General features: G+C 61.0%; 2 protein-coding genes across 4 annotated transcripts; one reads left to right on the top strand and one right to left on the bottom strand.

The window, feature by feature from the left end:
- The first annotated feature begins 1,220 nt into the window (after positions 1–1,220).
- RAB9B (RAB9B, member RAS oncogene family) lies at positions 1,221–7,026 on the top strand. 2 transcript variants are annotated; one of them, XM_062006529.1, is made up of 3 exons: positions 1,221–1,284; positions 2,459–2,685; positions 3,468–7,026. In XM_062006529.1, exon 3 carries the CDS (start codon positions 3,504–3,506, stop codon positions 4,107–4,109), a length of 606 nt encoding a protein of 201 aa, XP_061862513.1. In that variant the 5' UTR covers positions 1,221–1,284; positions 2,459–2,685; positions 3,468–3,503; the 3' UTR covers positions 4,110–7,026. The 2 variants fall into 2 exon arrangements, with proteins under 2 accessions (XP_061862513.1, XP_061862514.1); XM_062006530.1 differs by lacking the exon at positions 2,459–2,685 and having other exon boundaries at positions 1,238–1,284.
- A 4,802-nt stretch (positions 7,027–11,828) lies between these two features.
- On the bottom strand, positions 11,829–20,413 carry PLP1 (proteolipid protein 1). 2 transcript variants are annotated; one of them, XM_062006464.1, is made up of 7 exons: positions 20,317–20,413; positions 16,633–16,819; positions 15,663–15,819; positions 14,798–14,966; positions 14,541–14,614; positions 14,365–14,430; positions 11,829–13,950 (listed from the first exon to the last, which is right to left on the bottom strand). In XM_062006464.1, the coding sequence occupies exons 1-7, from the start codon at positions 20,318–20,320 to the stop codon at positions 13,879–13,881; spliced, it is 729 nt and encodes a 242-aa protein (XP_061862448.1). In that variant the 5' UTR covers positions 20,321–20,413; the 3' UTR covers positions 11,829–13,878. The 2 variants fall into 2 exon arrangements, with proteins under 2 accessions (XP_061862448.1, XP_061862447.1); XM_062006463.1 differs by having other exon boundaries at positions 15,558–15,819.

Raw genomic sequence — 20,413 nt, forward strand, 5'->3', positions numbered from 1 at the left:
CTGCCCAGGGGGGCATTTGGCTCCTGCTCCCCAACACCCCTGTGCAGCTGCCCTGGGGGTCTGGGTCTCCCCTTCCCTCTCCCCTCATTGTCTGGGCCAGCCTGGGGTTACTTTGCCACTACATTTCTCCTTTCAACCATGTGAAATGTTTGTATCTGTTGCTCATCTCCTGTCAGACATCCTTCCTGCTGTTGCCACGGGTGATGGTGAGGATGGGAGCTCACGTTCCCTTGGGCAGCTGCCAGGCACTTGCATCCCTCAGAGCTGAAGGAGGAACTGAGGGGACAGGCTTGGGGCGGCTGTGAATGGCCTGTGAGGGGCTGTGGCCTCAGGCCCTTGGTTCAACTGGGAGCTGCTGGAGAGAGTCCAGCACAGGGCACAGAGATGCTGGAGTGGAGCATCTGCCTTGTGCTGAAAGGCTGAGGGAGCTGGGGCTCTGCAGCTTGGAGAAGAGGAGCCTGAGGGGTGAGCTCAGGAATGGTTCCAGATGCATCAAGGGTGGGTGTGAGGAGGCTGGAGCCAGGCTGTGCTCAGGGATGGCCCGTGACAGGACAAGGGGCAACAAGCTGGAACTGAAGAGGTTCCAGAGCAACACAAGGACAAAGTTGTTCCCTGTTGAGGTGAGGGAGCACTGGCAGGGGCTGCCCAGATGGGCTGTGGAGGCTCCTTCTCTGGAGACATCCCAACCCAGCTGGTTCCTGTGTGCCCTGCTCTAGGTGGTGCTGCCCTGGCAGGGGGGTTGCACTGGGTGAGCTCTGCAGGTCCCCTCCAGCCCTGTGCGTGTGCAGTGAGGCTGTCTCGCCTCACACCGGCTCCGTGGAGGCTGCACCGCTGCGACCCCACATCCCCCGGCAACCGCCCGCCCGGCTGCGGCGGGACGGGGGCGGCCACGGGCGGCGGGAGCGCCGTGAGAGAGCGGGGCCGGGCGGGCGCGGGAGCGGGCAGGGGGCTGCGGGGCCGGGCGGGAGCGGGTGCGGGAGCGGGCGGGGGGCGGCGGGGCAGGGTCGGGGGCTGCGGGGCAGGCCTGGGGGCGGCAGGGCAGGGGGCGGCAGAGCCGGGCGGGGGGCGGCGGGGCCGGGCGGGAGCGGGTGCGGGAGCGGGTGCGGGAGCGGCGGGTGGCGCTGGGGGTCACACGAGTGACGCGGGGGGGCGCGAGGCGTGGCCGTGGGCAGGGCGCGTGCGCCGCGCAGGCGCGGGGCGGTGCGGGGCGGTGCGGGGGGGGGGGGGGCGGCACCGGGCCGGCGGGGCCGGCGGGAGGAGGCGGCTGCGGCGGCGGCGGCTCAGGTGAGGGGACGGGACGGGACGGGAGGCGGGATCCCGCCGGCATGCCCCCCCCTCTCCCCGCAGCATGGCCCCGGCCCCTTCCCCCCGGCTCCCTCCGAGGGCTCCGCTTGTCGGGGCACGGCTGCGGGGCTGCGGTCGGGCGGGGCCGGCCGGAGGGTCTCGGCTCTCCCGCAGCCGCAGCCGGGCCCGGGGGGCGGCTCGTCACGCAGCCGCGCCGCTGCTCCTGCCCGGCGGCGTGCGGGGCCGGCCGCGGTTGTCCCTTCTGACGTTGGCTCGCTGGCACCGGTGGCCCGTGGCCCGTCAGCTCAGCCGGGCTCGGCTCGGGGCGCTGCTCGTGTGCAGGGGCAGCGAAACCCTGCGCCCCGGGGTGGTTTGTGAGCTCTGAGCAGCTTTCGCGACGAAACTCGCCCCGTGCAGAAGTTTCTGGGTTTGGCCTCTGGTTGGTTGCCGGTTGAAGAAGGTGCAAGGAGGAAAGAACAAGGCTGAGCACAGCCCCTGGTGATGAATGCAGACGGTGGGGTTCGGGCTGGAAGGGCTGGTGGGAGCGGTGGGGGATGCTCCTGGTTGGAGATGGCTCTGGTGGTGTGGTCCCTAAGCAGCGTGAGCTCTCCACACCCTTCCCAGCAGTGCTGGTGCTAAACGAGCCAGGTCCCAGCCCTTTTCATACCAGGCTCTGGCCTCATCCTCTCTGGTTGGCAGGTTCAGCTACATGCTCAGCCTTGAGGTCAGTCCCCAGTGTGTACCCACAGGCCAAGCAGATCAAAGCTCTCCATGTCCCCTGGACTGATGGGAGACACGGGCCACACAGCCTGTGCCAGAGCTCCCTTTGGCTCTGGCATCCGTAATGCACAGGCTCTGCCCTGGTCAGAAATGGGCTGAGCTCCATTTTACTCTGCCCTGGGCACCACCTTCTTGCCTGTTTCACTCCATCCCTCAGCACTGTGCTTTCAGCTGCACAGAGCCCTGCTGCAGCTCTTCCAGCCCTTGCAAATTGCCAGGCAGTGAGCTGTGGCAGCCTGGCTCAGGGAGGTGTGGGTTTTGGTTACTGTTATGCTGGAGGAAGGTGTTCCCTGGACAGCCCTGGAGGCACAAACACTGTGTTTCTAGAGCCAGGTACCTTACAGACAGCAACCAAACCCCTTGCTCTGTGTCTGGCCTTTACCTTTGCTTGCAGAATGTCCCTGGGAGAGGGAGGACTGATTGGTGCTTGGCCTTTCTCTTGCAACTGCTGACTGTGGTGGTGGAGTTGTTGCAATGTGAGCTTGCACCCGTGCCCTGGCAAAATGGGCTGTGGAAAGCATTGCCTGGGGAGAGCAGCAGAGGAGCTGTGTGTGTGCCTGGGAAACCCCTCCTGAGCTGTGGAGATCACGTGCAGAAAGCAAGTGCAGCTCCACTTGGAAGGTGAATCAGCGTTCTTGGGGGTGGGGAGGGGGGATTAAGAACTGGTTTGACAGGTGACTTATTGATGTTCAGCCTGTACATCTGTTAGATCCTTCCAGCAGAGCAAGTCAGATAGGAGAAACCATTCAGCTAGTGATTGTGCAGTGGGAAGGAAAGCTTCCACTTGTCTCAGGATGGAGATAGAAATATCATATCCTGTTCTTCTATGGAATGGGGGGGGTTGGAAGGGACCTTTAGAGCTCATCCAGCCCAACCCCCCTGCAGAAGCAGGGTCACCTACATCAGCTCACACAGGGATGTGTCCAGGGGGCTCAGTCAGGATCCTGCCTCTGAGAAGCAAGTGGGAGCAGCCTGGTCTGACCCTGAGGGCTGTCCCACACACAGCCAAGCATCCCTTCCTTCACCCCTAAGCCAAGGTTTCATAGACTCACAGCATGGGGGGGTTGGGAGGGACCTGTAGAGCTCACCCAGCCCAACCCCCTGCCAAAGCAGCTCCCACCTAGATCAGCTCACACAGGAACGTGTCCAGGGGGGTCTGAAGCCCTCCAGAGCAGGAGCCTCCACACCCTCCCTGGGCAGCCTGGGCCAGGGCTCCCTGACTCAAGCACTCAAACAGTTTTCCCTTGTGTTTCAATGGAACTGTTTGTGTTGCAGCTTCATCCCATCACCCCTTGTCCTGGCACTGGATACAACAGAGAGAAAGTGCTGCCCCAAGCTCCTGACAGCCACCAGGGAGAGATTTGAGTCAAAACACTGTTTTGTCCCCTTTCTGTCCCCTGCAGGTTGCCTCGGTGCTGCATCCCCTCCGTGCTGCTGCAATGAGTGGCAAGTCCTTGCTCCTAAAGGTCATTCTCCTTGGGGATGGTGGAGTTGGGAAGAGTTCCCTCATGAACCGCTACGTCACCAACAAGTTTGACTCGCAGGCTTTCCACACCATCGGGGTGGAGTTCTTAAACCGGGACCTGGAGGTAGATGGACGTTTCGTGACCCTCCAGATTTGGGACACTGCAGGTCAGGAGAGATTCAAGAGCCTACGAACCCCCTTTTACAGGGGAGCAGACTGCTGCCTGCTCACCTTCAGCGTGGACGACCGCCAGAGCTTTGAGAACCTCAGTAACTGGCAGAAGGAGTTTGTCTATTATGCAGATGTGAAGGACCCTGAACATTTCCCATTTGTGGTCCTGGGCAACAAGATAGATAAGTTGGAGAGGCAAGTGAGCACGGAGGAGGCTCGGACCTGGTGCCTGGAGAACGGGAACTACCCGTACCTGGAGACCAGCGCCAAGGACGACACCAACGTGGCCGTGGCCTTCGAGGAGGCTGTGCGGCAGGTGCTGGCGGTGGAGGAGCAGCTGGAGCACTGCATGCTGGGCCACACCATCGACCTGCACTCCAGCTCCAAGGAGGGATCTTCCTGTTGTTAAGAGCAGCTGGGGCTGGTGGCTGGGTGGCAGAAAGCAGCTCGGCAGGGCTCTGAGGAGAGCGGCCGCAAGGACGAGAGGCGGCTTCCTCGCCGGAGCTTTCAGGTGCTGAGCGTGGATCTGCAGGAGGGAGCTGTTGGAAGAGTGTGTGAGTAGTCCTGCTTCCATCTCTGCCTGTCTTAGCAGGTTTCAAGGACTGGATTAAAGTCCTTTAAAGCCACTAGAGACAGTAGTGATCTGATCCGGACCAAGAAGTACTCGTGGAGCGAAGCTGAGCACGCTCTGGACACTCTGAAGTACTGTAGTCCTGAACTCAAACCAAAATGCTAGACCCACTAAACTCATCACCTTGCTGCCAAAGGGAAAGTCCTGAATGAAAGCTGTTGTGGAGACTCCAGCCCCTGTGACTGTGAGAGTGCCTGAGGTGTGTGTGTCTCTGGTCTGGGCTCAGTGCACTGTGTCCCCAGGCTGAGTTGTGCTGAGGGTTGTTAGAGCTCTGACCACGTGCAAAGCAGAGGAGCATCTGTGTTTGAATGTGGCAGCATCACTTCTTTGTAGCTGCCTAGTTCTGGTCTGGTTTTCCTCCCCTCTAGCTTTGCCTTGTATGAGTGTTACATTGTGGAGAGCCTGTGTGCTGCTTGTTTGAGATATGTCTCCTTGCCTCTTCTGGAGGCTTAACATCATTCTCATACCTTGAAGCCCTGGATGACAAACACCTCCCTGGGCACTCATTGGGTTGTGTCACAGAGTTTAGAGTTGCTCAGGAGTTCTGGAGCATGGAACATCAGCTGGTTTCTGTCAGGAGGACTTGCCATGCCCAGCTAATACCCTCCAGCACACCAGTGGCAAGGTGGGAGGATGCCCCTGGTGTGCAGGTGGCTGGGAGAGTCCCACATGGTCAGCTCTTAAATGCCCTCACTTGGGGTGTGGGGCTGGTGGCCGCTGTGCTTCGTGAGCTGCTGGATCAGTGTCTTCAGTCGCTGTAGCACCCACGTTGGCCCCTGGATGCTGCTCACAGAGCCCTTCCCTTTGTGACCTGTCGTGTCAGGTGCAGTGCTGCTGAGCCCTTGTCCCATGCTCCCTGTCAGGGAATGCACCACATCCTATCTGTAAGCCCTGGGACCAACTTTGCTGGTAGAGGGTGTCCACTTGGCTAATTGGCCTTTGCTTGTGGCTGCCGTGTTGTCTGCTGGGGAGAGCGAGCTGCACTGGTTCTGTGGCAGTTCTGGGGGCAGGTATCACCTTCTAGGAAAGGCTTTGCTGATCTCAGCTCCTGCCCACTGCTAGGTGTTAGTCCCAAGCTGGCTGTGCAGCAGGGGTGAGTGGCTGCTGACTGCTGCCTTTACTGCCATAGCCTCGTGTCCTACAGCTCCCAGTGCACGCCTTGGCTCACCCACAGCCGTGGCTCTGCCCACGGGGAGAGCTGCCCCCAGTGCCCTTCCCTCAGCTGCTGATGTACCTCAGATGGAGCAGCCTGGCCCACTGGAGCAGGGCACTGCCCTCCTGCTGCTTGCTGGCAGCGAATGCCATCGCTGGGGCGCCTTGGAGCGTGCAGGGAGCCTCTGGGGGAAGCAGTGCTGATCCTGCTCTTCTCTGCAGGGCAGCTGCCTGGAGAAGGGGCTGAAGCTTTAATGCAAAGTGCTTTAGAGGCATCTGGTTTCTAAAGAGCACTCATTCACAGGGAGTGCTTGCAGCCTCTGGGAAACCAGGTCCCTTGGGATGCCAGAAGGCTCTGCCTCCACACCAGGTTGTTACAGGCTATTGAATCCTGTTTGCTTACCAATGTCTGACCTCCCCAGGCCTCTAGATTTTTCTTCAGTGTATTACTGCTTGATTTTTCCTCTGACATCCCAGATTCTGCGAGCTGTTGTTCCCCCTGAGCTGCTTTATGGCCCCTGTGCCCTGCCAGGGAGAGCTGAGGAGAAACTGCCCCATCCCCAGCACAGATCCCAGGGGATCATAGAATCATGACAGCTGGAAAAGACCTTGAGGATCAAGCCCAGCCCCTCAGCTCACACTGCCAGGCCCAGCACTGAGCTAAACCACAGCCCTCAGCACCTCATCTCTGTGTCTTGTATCTCCAGGGCTGGGGACTCCCCCACCTCCCTGGGCAGCCTGTGCCAGTGCTTAATAACCCTCTGGCTGAAAAGGTTCTTCCTCAGCTCCAATCTCAACCTCCCCTGGGGAACTTGAGCCCATTTCCCCATGTCCTGTCACTCATCACTGGAGAGAAGAGACCGACCCCCAGCTTACTGCAGCCTCCTGTCAGGGAGTGTCAGAGAGGGCTCCTGTCTCCCCTCAGCCTCCTCCAGGCTCAACACCCCCATTCCCTCAGCCCCTCCCCAGCACCCTTGTGCTCCAGCCCCTTCCCCAGCTCTGCTGCCTGGCTCTGGCCACACTCCAGCCCCTCAGTGTCCTCCCTGTAGTGAGGATCTGTGAGGACAGGCACCTCCAGGGGAGGGGGCAGGGGCTGCAGTGCAGAGAGGGGTGCAGCCTGCTGTTGGCAGTGCCCTGGGTGTGTGTTGGTGCTGACAGATGAAGCTCAGGAGCCTGACGCTCAGGCTGCACAGGTGGTTTGTGTTGCCAGAGGGGGCAAAACAGCACCTTTTATTCCTTACAGACACTGGATCATTGACTTTTTGGTTTAAACAAAAAGACCTCCCTATTTTATTAGCCATATGTGTTTAAGGAAGATATAGTGTAATATATTGGAGTGGTTTAATTTATTTCAAAGCAGACACACACTTGGCAAAGGAGCCAGGATTTTGAAGCCTTTGTTGCCCAGTTCAGTGCCAACAGCCATTGCCCCCCGTGCCCACCCCTGCTGCTGTGGTTGTTGCTGTTGCTACACAACTGGAACTGTAAAACTCGAGGTTCTGCCTTTATTGAAGCAAATAAACTGTGGATGTATTCAAGAGAATTCAAAGTGGCTGCCTCCTTGGTTTATTGAAGTGGAAGCCAGCTGCTGTTCTCCTGAGGGATGTGGAACTGGATTGGTTGGAGCATCTGGTAGAGAGAAGTCACAAAGGGGTTGGTTGTGCCTGTAGGTGCCCCCTGCACCCATGCTTGGAGGGTTAGAGTTGATTTACAGAATCTCAGGGTCTCAAGGGCTGGAAGGGACCCTGAAAGCTCACCCAGTGCAACCCCCCTGCCAGGGCAGCACCACCTAGAGCAGGGCACACAGGAACCAGCTGGGTTGGAATGTCTCCAGAGAAGGAGCCTCCACAGCCCATCTGGGCAGCCCCTGCCAGTGCTCCCTCACCTCAGCAGGGAAGAAATTCCTCCTTGTGTCTCTTTGGAACCTCTTCAGTTCCAGCTTGTTGCCCCTTGTCCTGTCACTGGCCATCCCTGAGCACAGCCTGGCTCCAGCCTCCTCACACCCACCCTTGATGCATCTGGAACCATTCCTGAGCTCAGCCCTCAGGCTCCTCTTCTCCAAGCTGCAGAGCCCCAGCTCCCTCAGCCTTTCAGCACAAGGCAGATGCTCCACTCCAGCATCTCTGTGCCCTGTGCTGAATTCTCTCCCAGCTCCCTGTCCTTCTGCAGCTGAGGGGCCCAGAGCTGGACACACTATTCCAGATATGGTCTCAGCAGGGCAGAGCAGAGGGGGAGCAGAACCTCTCTGACCTCCTGTCCACAGCCCTTCTGAGCAACCCCAGGATGCCATTGGCTTCTTGCCCACAAGGGCACATCACTGGCTCCTGCTCATCCTGCTGCCCACCAGCACCCCCAGCTCCCTTTCCCCTGTCCTCCTCTCTACCAGTTCATTCCCCAGCTTGTGCTGGGGTTGTTCTTTCCCAGATGCAACACTCTCCACTTGCCCTTGCTGGATTTCATTGCCTTTCTCCCTGCCCAAACCCAGCCACCAGCATTGTCTTCTCCACAGCATGTCAGAGAACACTTTGCCTACAGCCATGCCCTTGCTTCCCTCTCTCAGTACATTTTCTGCTCAGCCTGGGCACTTGGCAGCCAGCTGAGGACTTTCCCTTGATTCCTTCTGTGATCCTGGAACCAGTCCCTTGGCCTTTGGGAGGCTGTCACCAGGTGTCACTCCCACAGGATGCTGAGACAGGGATGGACATATGGGGACTGTTCTCTTCCACTGCCCTGCCACGGTGGTTGCTTATTTTGGGAGGCTTTCTGTGCTTGTGCAGCCTGTGCCTGCTGCTTCTGTTGGCACAACCTCTGAGTTAATTTTCCAGCCATGTCCTCTTGCCTACCCACACTTCCAGAGGCAGCACAGGGTTTGAAGGCCTTGGAAATCCTGCTTTTAAGATGTTTTGAAACAGCTGACGAGAGCCAGCCAAAGCCACCCGGTGCAGGGTGGTCCCAGCCCTGGAGGAGCGCCAGGGGTTGGGTGAGGATGCCTCCCATCAGCAGGGGTATGTCTGAAACCATCAGAACCACTGACTCCTCTGCTGTGAGGTGTTTGTAAGAGAACCTCAGGCAAGGTTCTTAGCTGCTGGAGGCTCTGCAGAGACAGACCTGGCAGTGCTGGCTGATAAGAAACTGCCCATGAGCAGCAACGTGGCCTCGTGGGCAAGAAGCCAACGGCAGCCTGGGGGCATCCAGCAGAGTGTGGGCAGCAGGGCCAGGGAGCTTCTGCTCCCCCTCTGCTCTGCCACAGCTGCTGAGGCCTCAGCTGGAGTCCTGTGCCCAGTTGTGGGCTCCCCAGCTGCAGAGGAACAGGGAACTGCTGCAGAGAGGCCAGTGCAGGGCCACCCAGATGCTCAGGGGACTGGAGCATCTTCCTTGTGAGGAAAGGCTGCGGGCCCTGGGGCTGTTCAGGCTGGAGAAGAGGAGACTGAGGGGGCAGCTCATTCATAGCTCCAAATCTCTCACTGGTGGGTGTCAGGAGCTTGGGGCAGCACTTTCTCACCGTTGTATTCAGTGACAGGACAAGGGGTGATGGGATGAAGCTGCAACACAAACAGTTCCATTGAAACACAAGGAGAAGCTGTTGGAGTGTTTGAGTGAGGGAGCCCTGGCCCAGGCTGCCCGGGGAGGGTGTGGAGGCTGCTGCTCTGGAGGGCTTCAAACCCCCCTGGACACGTTCCTGTGTGAGCTGATGTAGGTGGGAGCTGCTTTGGCAGGGGGGTTGGGGCAGCCCGGGGCATGGCAGGGCAGCGTGGGGCAACCCAGGGGATGGCAGGGCAGGGCGGCACAGGGGCTGGAGCGGCAGCCCAGGGGATGGCTCGGTGCCCGGGGCCCAGCCTCCTTTCCCCAGCCCTCCTGCTCCTCCTGCTCAGCTGTGGCCGCGCCGCGCCGCGCTGGGGGAGCGAGCCCGGGGCTGTGCGGGCCCGGTGGCGGGGCCGGTGGCGGGGCCGGTGGCGGGGCCGGTGGCGGCGGCGGGGCGGTGGTGCCCGCACACGGCAGCGGCTGTCTGCACGCCCCGGCGGTGCCGGTTTGCGGGGCCGCGGCCGGGCCGTGCGGGGTCGGTCCCGCTGCTGGGCGGCACTAGAGGGAGACAGCCGCCCGTGTCTGCGCGGCGCTGAGCCGGGCCGTGCCTGGGCAGCGGCAGCGGGTCCCCGGGGCAGCGGGGGCAGCCCGGCCGGGGCTGGGGCGGGGGCAGCGGGCACATGCCCCGTGGCACGCAGCCATCGCCCCCTGCCCCACAGGGGACGCCTCTCCGTCACCCCCCGGCGCCCAGCGGGGTGGAGGGACGGGGGTCGCTCGCCTGCCATGGGACCTGCTCCGAGACCCCTTTCTTGGGTCCAGCCTTTGTGGGAGCAAACTGCAGCCACGTTTCAGCCACCAGACAGGGGGCAAATGATTGCACCCGCTGCCCTCCTCCAGGCTCTCGTGATGGGCCAGTTTACAGCCGGGCTTTGGCACCGGGCAGGGCTTGTGCCCTTTGCTTGCTGGGGGGTACTGGGTGCCCAGGGAAGGAGCTGTGAGGGCAGGTCCTGTGTCCTGCTCAGGTGCGGTGGCAGCAGGACACAGCCACGGGCACGCCTGACCAGAGGCTGTAGGTGTCCTTCAGCCCTCGGGCAGTGCCATGGCCAGGCTGGCTGCTTTCACATGCTGCCTCACGCTGCTGTCCCCAGCCCTCACCCTGGCCGGGGGGCACCAGGCTCTGCCAGGGCTACAAAGAGACGGTGTTTTGTTCCCTCCCTCGCCCCTGCCCAGCGGCTGATTCCACACACACAGGGCCCATTCAGCACGGGGAGAGGAGAGTGATGGCATCTGGGAACGTGAGGAACAAAGGACCCCATTGAGGCTGGCTTCAGCCCCACGGGTTTCTGTGACCCAGGGCAAGGCTGGTGTACAGGGCAGCTGTGTACTGAGCTGGGGCAGCAGCCATGCATGAGCTAAACCTCCCCCAGCCTGGCTGCATGAGAAGCCTCGCTGCCTGCTTGGAGGGAAACTGAAGCTGGAGAAGAGAGAGGAGAGTGGGATTTTGGTTAAATCCCATTTAGGAAGAGCAGGGAGGATCCTGGCTGTGGGTAGGTAACAGCTTGCTGGCTCTCAGCCTGCTTTGCCCCCAGCCAAGCCAGAAATCTGCCTGCAGGGCACATCTGCTGCAAATGAGAGTGATGCCAGCATTAGGGCACGGGGCTGGGAGCATCCCTCTGTGGCCTCGCTCCCTGGAGGCTCCCAGCACAGCTCCTGGGGGGAATTCCCAAGAGAAGCAGTATTTGAAGTTTAGAGCAGCTGCTCTGGAAGCATCCCTCTAAGGGGAGTGTTTGTCTGGTGAGGGGAAGAGCACCACCATCCAATGAGCTCCCCATGCACCAGCACGGTGCAGACCGTCACCAGCCCTGCAGCACAGGGCACTCATAGAGCCCACGGGCAGGGCAGGTAGGAGCCTGCAGTGGTGAGTGCCCCTGTGCCAAAACAAGGCTGTTTCACAGAGAGCTCTCTGCAAGTGAGAGAATCATGGCTCCAGGTGGGCATTGCCTGATGCCAGCCAGCCAGCTTTGCTCAAGCCTCGCACAGTTGTGCTGTGGTCATGCTGTGGGTGCTGCATGAGGAGACACAGCAGAGGCTGTCACCATCAAACAGGAGCAAGCAGCTCTTACCAAACCCAGGCTGTCCTCTGGCTGACTCAGGGAGAAAGAGAGGTTTTCAGGGCTCTCAAAAACTGGGAACAGAGATTTTGAAGGCAGGGCAGAGCAGGACAGAGCAGGGAAGGGCAGAGCAGGACAGTGCAGGACAGGACAGGGTGGGACAGGGCAGGACAATGCAGGACAGGACAGGGTTATGAACCCCATAGCTGGGGTGGGAAGGAGGGGTGGGCTCCTGAAGTCCCTGCTCCTCAGGGACTTTCTGCTCTGCAAGCCTTCCCTCCTCTGCTTTTCTTGGCTGGGGCTGGGACAGGAGGTGAGGTGATGGGAAGCCCGACACAACACACAGACAGGTGTGTGTCTTGTTCATAGTGTTCTTTATTTCCTTTAATTTTTATAAAATACACCTTGTAAGGTAAGTCTTTAAAAACTTGCTCCTTTTTATTGCTTGTTAACAAGTTGAACTTCTAGATCAGAAATGAAGGAAACACTTTCAGTTGATTAACTCTCCGTTGCGTGTGTGTGTGTGTGTGTGTGTGTGTCTGTGTGTGTGTCTGAGGATCTGGTTATTCCTTGTTAAATAGGTACCAAAACAAACAAAACCCCCCAAGCAAACCCCCAAGAGACACAGTGTCAATGTGAACTTCCAGATCTTGACTGGTTTGTCCCCACCCTGCCGTCCCTCCTGGCAGCTCCCCCCCTCCCCAGCCCCTGTGCGTTGCTAGCCTGGCCAACCCATTTCAGCATTGCTGGTGGCAAGAGTCCTTCGAAGGCTCTGCTCAGCAGATCTGCTCCTTTAACCTTGCCCCTGCTGAAACAGGCACTTCTTGTTATAATAGTACAGACAGGGAAAGAAAAAATCAGTCCATGGGAGATGGAGGCAGTCTGCCACTGAAAGGAGTTCCTCCAATAAATAAACACAAAGGTTAGAGTTAAGGAGAGGCAGGGGAGAGCAAAACAAAACACCAGTTGACAGGGAGGGCTGGAAGCAGCCTTTTGGTGGTTCTGGTTAGAGCCATGCTCCCCAGCCAGAGGGCTTTCCTCCAGCTGCCCTGCAAAGCCATCATAGGGGAGAGGTTGTCTCCACCAAACCCCTCGCCCCCGCTGCCCCCCTCCATGGGAAAAGACTGAACTGGCACCAGAAAGGGTCTGGTTGGCACAGACAGGCTGTGTTTCTGCCCCAAGACCCTCAAACCACCGCCTTTCCTTCCCCCCTCAACTCCTCCATGGGTTTTGGCTGGAAGCAAGATGCTGCCGGTCCCTCCTACCCTGGCAGACACAAGAGTTGTCCTGACTGGCAGGAGACAACGGGAGGAAAGGCAGGAAGAGAATGAAGGGAAGTTACCTTGGACACAAGTGAGAAACAAATCAGGCTCTGCAACATGGCAGAGGTTAGAGAAGCAGATGTCACCCCAGAGAAGAGCACCATTGTGAAGGGCTGGGAGCGGGCAGCGAGCGTGGTGCAGGCAGGGCAGGGCAGGGCAATAAAGGGCTGGACAGGGCAGCACAGGGCAGGGCAGCACAGGGCAGGGCAAGAAAGGGCTGGACAGGGCAGTAAAGGGCAGAGCAGGGCAGTGCAGAACAGGGCAGGGCAGGACATGGCAGGGCAGTGCAAGGCAGGACAGGGCAGTGCAGGGCAGGGCAGTAAAGGGCAGGACAGGGCAGTGCAGGGCAGTAAAGGGCAGGGCAGGGCAGTAAAGGGCAGGGCAGGGCAGTGCAGGGCAGTAAAGGGCAGGGCAGGACAGGGCAGGGCAGGATGGGGATGACCAGGACAGGACAGGACAGGTCAGGGCAGCACAGAGAAGGGCAGTGCAGGGCAGTGCAGGATAGGACAGGGCAGGGCAGGATGGGCAGGGCAGGACAGGGCAGTGCAGCTCAGGGCAGTGCAGCACAAGGCAGTGCAGCACAGGGTAACTCAGGGCAGTGCAGCCCAGGGCAGCTCAGGGCAGGCAGGCAGAGGCACACAGCCCAAAGGCCCACCCACTGCCTACAGAGGGATGGCTCGGGCTGGATGTTCCTGGGGCACACAGCACACAGTCCCCTCTCCATCACACCTATCTGCTGCCTCTCTGGTGCCTGGAGTGTGAAGCTGAGCGTCCCCCCTGGCTGCAGAGACACCAACCTCCTTCAGGCTTTAATAGGGGCAGCTGGGTTAGGGCTTTATCAGCATTGGGGTCAGCGCTCTCTTCTCCACAGCGGGAAGATCCTTGCCCTGAACTCCCTTTGCCTTGGCTGCAGCAGGCAATTTGGGGTAAATTCATCTTCTTTTGCTAAGGGGAAAGAACAATCCTTCTCTTATTCTCCACGCAGAGGTGGTGACAGCAGACAGCTCCAGGAGAGTCTCGAGCAATGGTACCAGGACTGGGCCAACTTCCTTTTCTCTCTACGTAGCCTCTTGCTACTAATGGAGCAAGCTACATGGTTTTCTTCCTCCCAGGAGCATGAAGGCCTTTGCTCATCCCTAGGCAATATCAGGACACTGGAGTAAGTCCCTCCTCTTCTCTGGCTGGTTTGGATGGGCTCAGCCCTAGAGCGAACCGGTTATGGATGAGCAGAGAGAGAAAAGTGCATGAAGAGGTGTCCATTGGTGGGAAGCTCTCCTTCCTGGCCACGCTCAGCACGATGGAGGCGAGGGAGGAAGAGGAGGGGAGTCAGCAGCGAAGGCAGAGTTAACGCAGGAGACCTGGTGTCGGGTGGCTGCAGTGTTAAAGCCTCAGGGTTAGAGAAAGGAGGGCGTTTGGCCTGGCTGGGCTCCACCTCGCCGGCTAGAACTTGGTGCCTCGGCCCATCAGCTTGAGGACAGCAAAGTTGTAGGTGGCGGCGATGATGAAGGTGAGCTGAGGGAGGGAAAGAGAATGAGTGAGGGGGGAGGAGAAACGAAGCTGCTGCAGGTGAGGGGGGCAAGTGGGGTGGGACTCCTTGCTGAGGTACAGCATCCCTCAGCCCAGCACCTCACCACGGACCCACGGACCCCCGTGGTCCTGCTGCACCGGTGAGACACCGCAGCGTCTGTCACTGGGGTAAAGCAAGAGGAGAGGCAGGGAAAGGCCGGAGCAGGGGGCAGCAGGACCTCTCCACAGCGGTCTCCTAAAGCCTCTCCAGGCTCCCTCCTACCTTCCTGTGGCCTGAACTCCCCGTCTGCACTTGTGTGCCAGAAAGCAACGTGAGCACAATCTGTCATGTCCATGCCCACCACCTCCATCGCCCCTCTGCCCCTACATCCTTGCTGGGCAGGAGGAGCATCAGCTCACCAGTGAGACCAGCGTGGCAGCTGCCCCGACGAAGGCCGCGATGAAGAGATGGAAAGTCATCTGGAACTGCAAGGGGAGAGGTGGGTGAGCTGCTGCCGGGGTCCTGCGGGATGGGGAGGCCCGTGCCGAGGCCAGCCCCAGAGGGGAGCACACGTGGGGTGCTGGGAGGTGCTCACCTCGCTGGTCTTACAGATGGAGAGCAGGTTGGAGCCACACACCTTGCCAGGGAAAGCGTTCCAGGGCAGGACACCTGGTGAGATGCGGGGAGCTGGGTGAGCTGGGCACAGCCGCCAGCCCTCTGCCTTGCTCAGCCTCCCGCAGCCACGTGTCACACACACCGTGGCAGCTCAGGGGCCTTCAGCACTTGGCTTCATCCCAGCCTTATCTGCCTGGACTCCCCCCTCCCTGCTCTGCCCCGAGGCCCAGCACTCACCGTACATCCTGGCATCTGCACACAGGGTGCCAATGCTGGCCGCGGTCTTGCTGGGGTTGGCAATGGACTGGCAGGTGGTCCAAGTGTTAAAGTAGATGTAGACAGGCACGGCAGAGCAGGCGAAGACCAGGAGCCAGACGATGGTCAGCACGTAGGTAATGCCCACAAACTGCAAGGGGCAGGACAAGCCGGAGCGGAGCCGCGGTTACCGTGCGGCCGGCGCCGCGCACGGGGGAGCGGGAGGTCCCCGGGCAGGAGCGGGCACAGGCCCCGGAGCTGCCCCCTGCCCCCCGCCGCCCCCCGAAGCCCGGCACGTCCCGCAGAGCCGGCGCCGAGCAGCCGCCGCGCGTGGGGTGACGCCGGGCTGCCGCCTCCCGCGTCCCGCGTGGGGGAAAACGACGCCAGCAGCGCCAGAGCCGCCTGGGCCTGCACACGGGGCCGTCCCGCCCTCCCTCCGCAGTGCCACCCCCCCGGCTCCCCCGGGGAACCGCAGCCCTCCCGCTCCGCTCCCCCAGGCCACAGGCTCCCCCGTGCCAGTGCTTTGTGTGAGCCGGGGGCAGAGCGTGCCAGAGGGTGCCAGCACCACGGGGCTGCTGCTGCTTAGAGCGATTGCGCCCACCGTGGCGGTTTGGCCGGGAGGTTGGGGGGTCGCGGCAGGCCTGGGGGAGGGCGGCTGGGCTGCGCTTCCCTTCGGGACACCCCCAGGCCGCGGTCCTGCCCTGGGGCGCGCGCAGGGGTGCGGAACCCCAGTTAAGATCACCTTGTCAGGATGTCCTAGCCACTTTCCCAAACACTGACACACCCGCTGCAACGAGTGAGCTCGCTGGGGGCCTCGCGCTCCCCTCCCTTTGGGGCCCCCGGTTACCGTTGCGCTCAGCCCCTTGCCGCAGATGGTGGTCCTGTAGTCCCCGAAGATTTGCCGCACGGCGCCGGTGGTGTAGAAGCCTTCGGCCAGCAGCAGGGCTCCATAGAGGAAGAAGAAGGAGGCCGTGCCGTAGATGACGTACTGAAAAGCGTGGATGCTGCCAGGGAGGAAGAGGGGAAGAGGTGCTCAGGTGCCAGGGCATGGATGGAGGAGGCTGGCTGCACCCTCCCGGTGCCAACCCTGGTGGGACCCAAACGGAGGGGAAAGGCACAGAGGAGGGAGCTGGGGTGAAGGCTCAAGATGCTCAGGGGACTGGAGCATCTTCCTTGTGAGGAAAGGCTGCGGGCCCTGGGGCTGTTCAGGCTGGAGAAGAGGAGACTGAGGGGGCAGCTCATTCATAGCTCCAAATCTCTCACTGGTGGGTGTCAGGAGCTTGGGGCAGCACTTTCTGTTGTATCCAGTGGCAGGACAAGGGGTGATGGGATGAAGCTGCAACACAAACAGTTCCATTGAAACATAAGGAGAAACTGTTTGAGTGTTTGAGTGAGGGAGCCCTGGCCCAGGCTGCCCAGGGAGGGTGTGGAGGCTCCTTCCTTGGAGGGCTTCAAACCCCCCTGGACACGTTCGTGTGTGACCTGATGTAGGTGGGAGCTGCTTTGGCAGGGAATTGGACTGAATGAGCTCTAAAGGTCCCTTCCAACCCCCACCATGCTGTGATTCTATGAAGCAAGGCTGTGGGCTGCTGCCAGCTTCCCAACGCTCTCCATACCTACCCAGGGCAGAGGTCCAGCACTAGCCAGGGCACCTAGCAATGGCCAAATAAAACCAGAAGTGAAACAGAAACATGAACCCTGCCATGAGCAGGGCTGAGGTGTCCATGGGGACAGCATCACCCCAGCCAAACGCCTCCTGTGGGCACAGACACGAGGGGCCCTGGCAGGAGGGCGATGCAGCATGACTGGGCACTTACACATCGATGAGATACTCGTAGTCCTGGTAGTTTTTGGAGAAGTAGGTCTCAATGAGCTGCTCAGTGCCCGTGAGGGCTTCGTGGCCACAGCCACAAAACAGAGCTACCCCGAAGAAGCACAAGCCAGTGGCAACCAGCGAAGCAAAGGGTGCCCCGATGAGACATCTGGCACAGCACTCGAGCAAACCTGGGGAGAAGAGAGGTGAGGTGAGGTGAGGTGAGGTGGGCTGGGAGTGCTCAGAGCCTGCAGCCCAGGGCAGAAAGGGAAACAGGCTGAAGGGAAAATCAGAAACCAGTCATTACAGCACTGGAGAGCCAAACCCAGCAGCTGCCCCGAGAGCTGTCTAAGCAGCAGGGACAGATCTCAGCCAAGTGTGGCCAGGAACAAGGGCTGAGGGCAGCTTGGGGCACGGGGACTGGGAGGCAGCTCCTGTGTGTGGGAGCCAAGGGCAGCCAGCCCTGCCCAGCCACGGGGAACAACACAGAAACATGAGGTGATGTGGGGGAATGTCGGTGGGACCTGGCAAATGAGCTCCTAATGGGCTTGGTGCTGCAGGGACATAGCCACTGCAGACACAACCTCACTGCAGGCACTGCCCCTCTGCAGGCACAGCCTCACTGCAGGCACAGCCTCGCTGCAGGCACAACCTCACTGCAGTCACAGCCTCACTGCAGGGACAGCCCCACTGCAGGCACAGCCTCAATACAGGCACACAGCCCCTCTGCAGGCACAGCCTCAATACAGGCACAGCCCCACTGCAGGCACAGCCTCATTGCAGGCACAGCCTCACTGCAGGCACAGCCACATTGCAGGCACAGCCTCACTGCAGGCATAATCCCACTGCAGGCACAGCCCCTCTGCAGGCACGTCACTGCAGGCACTGCCCCTCTGAAGGGACAGCCTCACTGCAGGCACAACCTCACTGCAAGCACAATCTCACTGCAGACACTGCCTCACTGCAGGGACAGCCCCACTGCAGGCACAGCCTCAATGCAGGCACAGTCTCACTGCAAGCACAGCCCCACTGCAGACACTGCCTCACTGCAGGCACAGCCCCACTGCAGGCACAGTCCCTCTGCAGGCACAGCCTCACTGCAGGCACTGCCCCACTGCAGGCACAGCCCCACTGCAGGCACAGCCTCACTGCAGGCACTGCCCCACTGCAGGCACAGCCTCACTGCCCCACAGTTTCACTGCAGGGACAGCCCCACTGCAGGCACAGCCTCACTGCAGGCACTGCCCCACTGCAGGCACAGCCTCACTGCAGGCACAGCCTCACTGCAGGCACTGCCTCACTGCAGGCACTGCCCCACTGCAGGCACAGCCTCACTGCCCCACAGTTTCACTGCAGGGACAGCCCCACTGCAGGCACAGCCTCACTGCAGGCACTGCCCCACTGCAGGCACAGCCTCACTGCAGGCACAGCCCCACTGCAGGCACAGCCTCACTGCCCCACAGTTTCACTGCAGGGACAGCCCCACTGCAGGCACAGCCTCACTGCCCCACAGTTTCACTGCAGGGACAGCCCCACTGCAGGCACAGCCCCACTGCAGGCACAGCCTCACTGCCCCACAGTTTCACTGCAGGGACAGCCCCACTGCAGGCACTGCCCCCTGCCAGCAATGGCCATGCCAGCTGCCTGCATTTCTCTTTTGCCATCAAAGGTGGAGGAAAACCCAGCACTTCCACAGAAACAAACCCCCAGCAGAGAGCCAGCAACATGTCCTGGCCTTGGGGCAGGTGGAGGAGCTGGCACAGCCCCCTGAGGAGCTGGCACCATGGGCTGCCAGGCAGCACACTGGGGTGACCCATCCCCTCTCCTGGTACCCTGTGGGCAGCTGGAGCTGCATCCCCCTTACATGGACAGATGTGCTCATGGGGAGGAGCTCTGCCAGTTCCCCAGACCTCAGCACATAACAGAATTAGTCCCCCAGGACAGATCATTGGCAGGATGGCACAGGTACCAGTATGTGGGTAGGGAAAGCGAGGGCACAAGCCAGCGTGCTGCTTGAGTGGCCTCGATGGTGCCCCAGCGGTGGGGCACCTGCTCCTCTGCACATCAGGGCTCCAAGGCTTAGCTGAGGCTCTTGGGGGCTGGGTTTGGAGGGGCTCAGCCAGCTCCCCCTGCTCCAAGGCTTAGCTGAGGCTCTTGGGGGGCTGAGTTTGCAGGGGGTCAGCCAGTCCCCCTGCCCATTTTGGGGATGGGCAGCCAGCTGGGTTTGCAGCCACTGGCATCTGGCTCCAGGGCATCAGCTTGGCTCCAGCTGAGCTGTGATAACTTTGTGCAACAGCTCAGGGTGGGGAAGCTGCTGCCCTTCCCTGAGGTGTGGGCTCCAGCACCCTGCTGTCCCCAGAATGGCACAGCACCCCATCTGGGCATGGCATCTGTGCCTTGCATGCCAACGGGCACCCGTGGGAAGTGTTCCCAAACCCACTGTCTCCCCACACATCCCCCAGTGCTTGTGCCCTTCCCTCAAAGGCCAAGGCAGCCGTGGGGTCCTGGCCAGCAGTGCCCTCCCCAGCAGGAGCAAGGGCACGCTGTGGCACGGAGCACAATGGGGGATTGTCCTGGCACAGAGGCCCCAGGGCTGCCCCGTGCCCAGAGCAAACAGGGAACAAAGGCAGCGCTGGGGGGGGAGTGCTGGGCCCCCTCCAGCTTGTTTGCCTTGGCTGAGGCAGGTCCAGAGGGGTCCTGGTCCCCTTGGGCACCCCAAACCGCCCTGGGCTCAGGTGCTGGGTCACATCCAGCCATGCACCCAGAGGGGTCTATGAAGCCACGCTGGGCAAGCCCGGGCAGGGGAGAGGAAAGGAGAAAGAGCCCTTGTGCCACACAGTCCTGGGCCTTGTACCCAGGCTCAGCTGCTGCAGGAGGAGGAGGCAGGGTGCTGGCACCCCTGGGGACAGAGCAGCCCAATGCCCTGGTGAAATGCCACTGTGGGCTCTGATGTATCAAAGGGAAACTGAGGCACGAGAAGTGCCTCCATCTTCCCAGGGCTGCCACTCACACGTGGCACGAGCTGTGGCAGCTCTCAGTGCCCTGCCTGAACCTCCCAGCACTCACCTCTCCAGCCTGTGCTGCAGGAGCTGGGCTGGGACCAGCCCTGGGGATGGCATCTGTCCCCATAGCCAGCACAGGCTGGGACCTGCCCTGGGGGTGCCACCTGTCCCCACAGCCAGCACAGGCTGGGACCTGCCATGGGGATGGCATCTGTCCCCACAGCCAGCACAGGCTGGGACCAGCCCTGGGGATGGCATCTGTCCCCACAGCAGCACAGGCTGGGACCAGCCCTGGGGATGGCATCTGTCCCCACAGCCAGCACAGGCTGGGACCAGCCCTGGGGATGGCATCTGTCCCCACAGCCAGCACAGGCTGGGACCTGCCCTGGGGATGGCATCTGTCCCCACAACCAGCAGAGGCTGGGACCTGCCATGGAGGTGACATCTGTCCCACAGCCAGCACATCAGCACATGGGCACAGAAAACTGCCTTGGGAAGGGAAAGCCCATGCCCTGGGTGCAGAGGCACCTTACCCCAGCAGTGCCCACGGCTGGCACAGCCACACCAGTGACCTGACTCGATCCAGAGGAAAGTTTGAGGGGGCTCTGCCGTGGCACAGAGTCCCCAGAGCTGACAGCTCTCAGTGACAGCTCCCTGGGTGCCCAGCAGCCCTAGCCCATACTCACCCATGGCGCTGGACTCGGGCACCTCGTGGCCACCGGCCGCTGGCTCTTGGCTGCTGGCTGCGAGCTGTGTGTCGCCTGCCCTGCGGTCCCTCGCCCT

Source organism: Colius striatus, chromosome 13 (assembly GCF_028858725.1).
Source record: "Colius striatus isolate bColStr4 chromosome 13, bColStr4.1.hap1, whole genome shotgun sequence".
NCBI classification, from domain to species: Eukaryota; Metazoa; Chordata; class Aves; order Coliiformes; family Coliidae; genus Colius; species Colius striatus.

Bases quoted from the DNA above. Each gene is read 5' to 3' on its own strand.
- RAB9B (XM_062006529.1), top strand. From the start codon at position 3,504: ATGAGTGGCAAGTCCTTGCTCCTAAAGGTCATTCTCCTTGGGGATGGT.
- PLP1 (XM_062006463.1), bottom strand. The intron at 15,820-16,632 runs GTAAGTGCCCAG...CCTCCCTGGCAG, and splicing joins TACGAGTATCTCATCGATGT to CATCCACGCTTTTCAGTACG. The intron at 13,951-14,364 runs GTGAGCTGATGC...TCCCTCCCTCAG, and splicing joins CTGCCACGCTGGTCTCACTG to CTCACCTTCATCATCGCCGC.